Here is a 5,000-nt window from a genome sequence, read left to right as displayed (position 1 = left end):
GGGAGAGGGAGAAGGGAGGGAGAGGGGAGAGGGAGAGGGAGAGGGAGGAGAGGAGAGAGAGAGAGGGAGGGGAGAGGAAGGGGGAAAAGAGGAGGGAGAGGAGAGAGAGGGAGAAGAGAGAGGGAGAGAGGGAGAGAGAGGAGAGGGAAGGGAAGGGAAGGGAAAGGGAGAGGAGGGGGAGGGGGAGAGGGAAGGGGAGAAGGGGAGAGGGGGAGGGGAGGGAAGGAAGGGAAAGGGGAAAGGGAAGGGAGAGGGGAGGGGAGAGGGAGAGGGAGAGGGGGAGAGGAGAAGGAAGAAGGGAGAGGAGGGGAAAAGGGAGAGGGAGGAAGGAGGAAAAGGAAAAGGAAAAAGAGAAGGATAGGGAGAAAAGGAGAGAGAGAGAGAGGAGAGAGGGAGAGAGAGAAGGAAAGAAGGGGGGAGAGAGAGGAGAGAAGGAGGAGGAGAGAGGAGGAAAGGAAGAAGGAAGAGGAGGGGTGAGAGGAGAGAGGGGGGGGGGGGGGGAGGAGAGGGAGAGAGAGTAAAGGGAGAGAGGAGAGAGGAGAGGGAGAGAGAGGAGAGGGAGAAGAGGAGAGAAAAGAGAGAGAGAGAAGAGAGAGAGAGAGGGAGAGAGGAGAGGGAGGGGAGGGAAGGGAGGGAAAGGAGAGGAAGAAGGGAGAGGGGGAAAGGGAGAGGGAGAGGGGGAGAAAGGAGAATTTGAAGGGGGGAAGGGAGAGGGAGGGAAAAGGAGGGAGAGGGAGAGGGGAGGAGGGAGAGAGAGAGGGAGAGGGAAGAGAGGGAGAGGGAGAGGGAGGAGAGAGAGGGAAGGAGAGGAGGAGAGGGGGAAAAAGGAGAGAAGGAGAGGAAGAGGAGAGGAAAGAGGAGGGAAGGGAGAGGGAGGGAGGGGAGGAAAGGAGTGGGAGAGAGAGAGAGAGAGAAGAAGGAGAGGAGAGAGTGAGAGAGAGAGAGAAGGAAAAGAGGAGAGAGAAAAGGAGAAGAGAGAAGAGGGGAAAAAGGAAAGGGAAAGGGAAAGGAAGGAAGGGAGAGGGGAGGAGAGGAAAGGGGAAAGGGAAGGGAGAGGAGGGGGGGAGGGGAGGGAAAGGAAGGGGAGGGGGGGGAAAGGGAAAGGAAAGGGAGAGGGAGGGAGAGGGGGAGGGAGAGGGAGGGGAGGGGAGGGAAGGAAAAGGGAAAGGAAAAGGGAAAGGAAAGGGGAAGGAGGAGAGGGAGAAGGGGAGGGGAGGGGAGGGGAGGGAAGGGAAAAGGGAAGGGAAAGGAAAGGGAAAGGGAAAGGAGAGGAGGGGAGAGGGGGGGGGGAGGAAATTGGTCATGCAGAAACTCAGAAAAAATAACACTTCACTTTTTTTCCCAAACATGTCAAACACATCTTTGTCTTTGGGAGAACAAACCCTTTTTTTCGTATCTCATTAAAAACCGCCTCTTGGATTCTCTTGAAGTCCGTTTCGTTCCCGTTATTACGTTCCCCAATGTAGTGCAGGCTGTTGAACCCGTCTATTTTTAAGTTCTGCTTTGTGAAATTTTCCTTTAGCTGTTCTTCTGGTTTCTGACCTTTATCTGAAATGTGAAATAATTTGAACACATAATAGGTAACTGCCAAATCAAGAACACATAATTCCCTTTAACTCACTCATTCCGAGATCATGGAGAAAATATCACTGACAGGGTGACAAATAATCATGTCATGAGAATGGCACAGAGCAGCAAGTACAAAAGTACTCCAGCCTTGCTAAACTTTTTTTGAAATTCTACTCATTATGAAAGGGTTAAGGGGACCTTCTTGCATAGGAGAAAGTTGCATTGTGAGAAGAAAAACATGAGTTGAAACTGGCTTTAAATACATATACAGCTAAAGAATTTCTTATGCTATTGGGTTCCTTGAAATAAAATTAAGTACTGTTAACAATGGTATGAACAACAATCAATCAGCTTATTAACTCAAAAAATATGATAAAATTATGAGAAAATAAATCACATCTTAGAGGCTTTTTTCTTTTTTTCTTATCAACTTCATCATTATTATCATGTTTTAATATTGTAATTTTTTAACAGCTTTTCCCAACACCCAAACAGAATGGAGAGGAACTGCCCTAAGTGTTAAAGATAAATATCATGTTGATTCCTTGTGAACACCGTTTTTTTCTGAGGAAACAAACAAATTTTCAAAAAATACATGAAAAGAATAGCATAACGTCATTTTACTTTTTCTATCTTTTTGGGAGCAATTTCTCCATTTTTTCTTGGATTTTATTTGGAGGGGAAGAACAAAATATTTTTACATCTAACAATACAACATTATTAAGAATATCAATAAGTATACATGCATTTTTTTCTTATCATCTAATATATAACGCAAACAGATTTATTGCTTACTCAAGAAAGGTATATGGTTAAATCACTTTTTAGGGAAGTAACCCCTTTACTGGAATCACCCAAAATTTGTATCATAAGATGCACAGCTGCAATACAAAGAATATATATATGGAAAAACAACAACTAAATTCTGTTTGACATATTTTTTTCATTGCAGGAAATCTATTTCTTCCCCTCTATCATTCCCCCAAAACTGGAAGCAAAAATGATATCAAGCTATGAAATACAAACAATGGGTATCTGTACATACCTCCCATTAAAACACTTGTATGTCGGGTATCATGGAAGATGTAAACTGGAGGACCAAAAATGCAATCACACTCTGCTTTACGGGCCACCGCCTCGAGATCATCACGAAAGTATCTGCAAGGTGTGTGTTAGGAAAGCTACAATTTGTTTTCTTCTTTTTATCACAGATTATTTTGGTTTCCCTTTGCCTTTTGAATTTGTGATATGACAGTATGTGAAGCTGTCCTGTATAACTATTCTTTGCTTCTTTGTAAAACAGCATATTCCCTAAGATTATTATATCTTAAATCACATAAAATGTTAGAGAATTCATTATCACACCCAGTTTCTTTTATCTTTTCTTTTTTAATATGTACTATATTCACACTAATATCAAAACTTGACATTAATCAATATCTCAAATCTGCATTAGTATGAGACTGGCCCATTCACAGCCAAGTATTCTGGGTCTATTAATCTCTTGCAACATCCCTGTTGAAAATTTGTAGCACCCTGGATGCGAAGACAGAAATGCTGCCTTGATATGAAAGGAAAGCATGAAAATTTTATTAAAATAAAACTGATAAAGGAAAGGAATTTGTGCTTGATTCTTACTTTGTGTAGGCTCGTGATGCTTCTGCCAAAAATTTGTACATATCAGTATTGAGCCGCTCCGACCGAGTTCGGTAAATGATAACGTCAGAGACTGCTAGCACCTAAAAAACAGAAATAGTCCAAATTGCTAGGCATAAACTAATGACTGAATTAAGCCTTTTTCCAAACTTGAGGTATTTCCAAAACTCCAGAATAATCAACATCATCTTTACAGGATATGAAAACTGTATACAATAAAGATAGTACAAAAAAAAGCACCAAAGACTAACCTTTAACAACAAGCGTTTGCGTTGTTTAGCACTGCTACTAATTCCGAGCATTCCTTCGGTGTCCAGGACTAAGGCCTTGGTGTTGGGGTCAAATGCTCCCCACACACCAAGAGTGCATGATGCCTGATTCGAACTGGTTCTGTGGAAACAAAAAGTTGTAAATGAAGCTCCAATCTATAAATACAATTTATGAAACATGTCTCAAACTCATAAAAACACACACTTTCTCTAAGCTCCCTGTGGTGAAAATATTCTTTACCTTTGTACTGCAAAGAAAATAAAAAAATATATATATAAAAAAACGAAGTTCAGGACATGATTTACTCACGGAAATACTTCTGCTCCTCGAAAGAAGATCTGGTTTAGGGTGTGAGACTTCCCTTCCCCGGTGTTACCAAAGATGGAGATCACCTTGACCTGGAGGTCTGACTGGTTCTGGCAGCCCATTTTCTTGAGCAGGTCATCTGCATCCTTGACCTGAGAACATTTATGTGTGTAGAGCAAATACAAGTATAGAGGTGCTCACTCAGTTAACAAATCATCTAAAGCTCCTTTTTAGATGAGAGAAATATAAAAGGGCATACAGGAATTGAGCCAATCCACAAGCCAAGAGAAGGCATTTTACAAAGGAAATAGTAAGCATAAGAAAGTCACACACCAAACACCAACTTGGAAGAACACATCATCCATACCTGCAACTGCTCCTGTTCATTGATAAGTTTGAAGCATTCCTTCTCCGGCGGGCCCAAGTCAACACTGCGCATCTCATTGTTCAGAATGTCAGGTGTCGCATTGCTCTCTATCCATTAAAAGACAAAAACCATTAGAAAACTTTCACACAACTTATGAATTTATCATGAAAAGTTTAATAAAATAATAATGCGTTTGGCATAATTACAATTGCAAAGTAATGAAATAATTAATCACAATAATGAAAATATATCTCTTATTGCATTATGCAATGATAGGAAGTAGATAACATAAATAACCAAAAATACTGAATAAAAGTTGAAAGTTATTTCAACATTACAGACTTGAACAGCCTACCCTCACTACAATAAACCTTGTTACAACAAACCTGAACTACAAAGGGCTAATTTGGTTATCTATTCCTCCACACCACACAAACTTCATCGGTCATGTTCTCCTCACTCCCTTCAGCTCCTTTCTTTCTCTTATTTCCCTCCCAACATTTTCTTTACATTAACTATGTAGTACATCCACTACTCTTTATTGGGATACTGCAACAGACAGTACTAAAATAAAGTACTAAATTGAATAAGAATAAAAGCCCAATTATAATGACAACGGTCTTCACCAGGTAATCTAAATCACAAACACCTACACTCTAAATTTAGTCACAGTGAGAAAATTTTGCTAATAATTCCTTGTCTTCTTTAGCTGATATCCTTATGCTGCCTAGAAAAAGAGAGAAGAGAGAGAGACAGAGAAAAGAAAGAGAGAATGAGAAAGAAGGAAAAGGAGGAGGAGGAGGAGGAGGAGGAGGAGGAGGAGGAGGAGGAG

General features: G+C 41.3%; 1 protein-coding gene across 1 annotated transcript in view; it reads right to left on the bottom strand.

Moving 5' to 3' along the window:
- The window catches only part of LOC119596270 (zinc finger FYVE domain-containing protein 1-like), a 17,153-nt gene that overhangs the window by 4,333 nt on the left and 7,820 nt on the right, over window positions 1-5,000 (bottom strand). Inside the window, exons 4-9 of the mRNA XM_037945434.1 lie at window positions 4,169-4,275; window positions 3,805-3,953; window positions 3,477-3,615; window positions 3,208-3,308; window positions 2,615-2,727; window positions 1,334-1,548 (exon numbers count right to left, since the gene is read on the bottom strand). Of these exons, the coding sequence (XP_037801362.1) occupies window positions 1,334-1,548; window positions 2,615-2,727; window positions 3,208-3,308; window positions 3,477-3,615; window positions 3,805-3,953; window positions 4,169-4,275 (824 nt within the window). The remainder of the gene's footprint in view (window positions 1-1,333; window positions 1,549-2,614; window positions 2,728-3,207; window positions 3,309-3,476; window positions 3,616-3,804; window positions 3,954-4,168; window positions 4,276-5,000) is intronic.

This window comes from Penaeus monodon, chromosome 37 (assembly GCF_015228065.2).
Source record: "Penaeus monodon isolate SGIC_2016 chromosome 37, NSTDA_Pmon_1, whole genome shotgun sequence".
Classification (NCBI taxonomy): domain Eukaryota; kingdom Metazoa; phylum Arthropoda; class Malacostraca; order Decapoda; family Penaeidae; genus Penaeus; species Penaeus monodon.
This window is presented reverse-complemented; position numbering and strand designations above follow the sequence as displayed.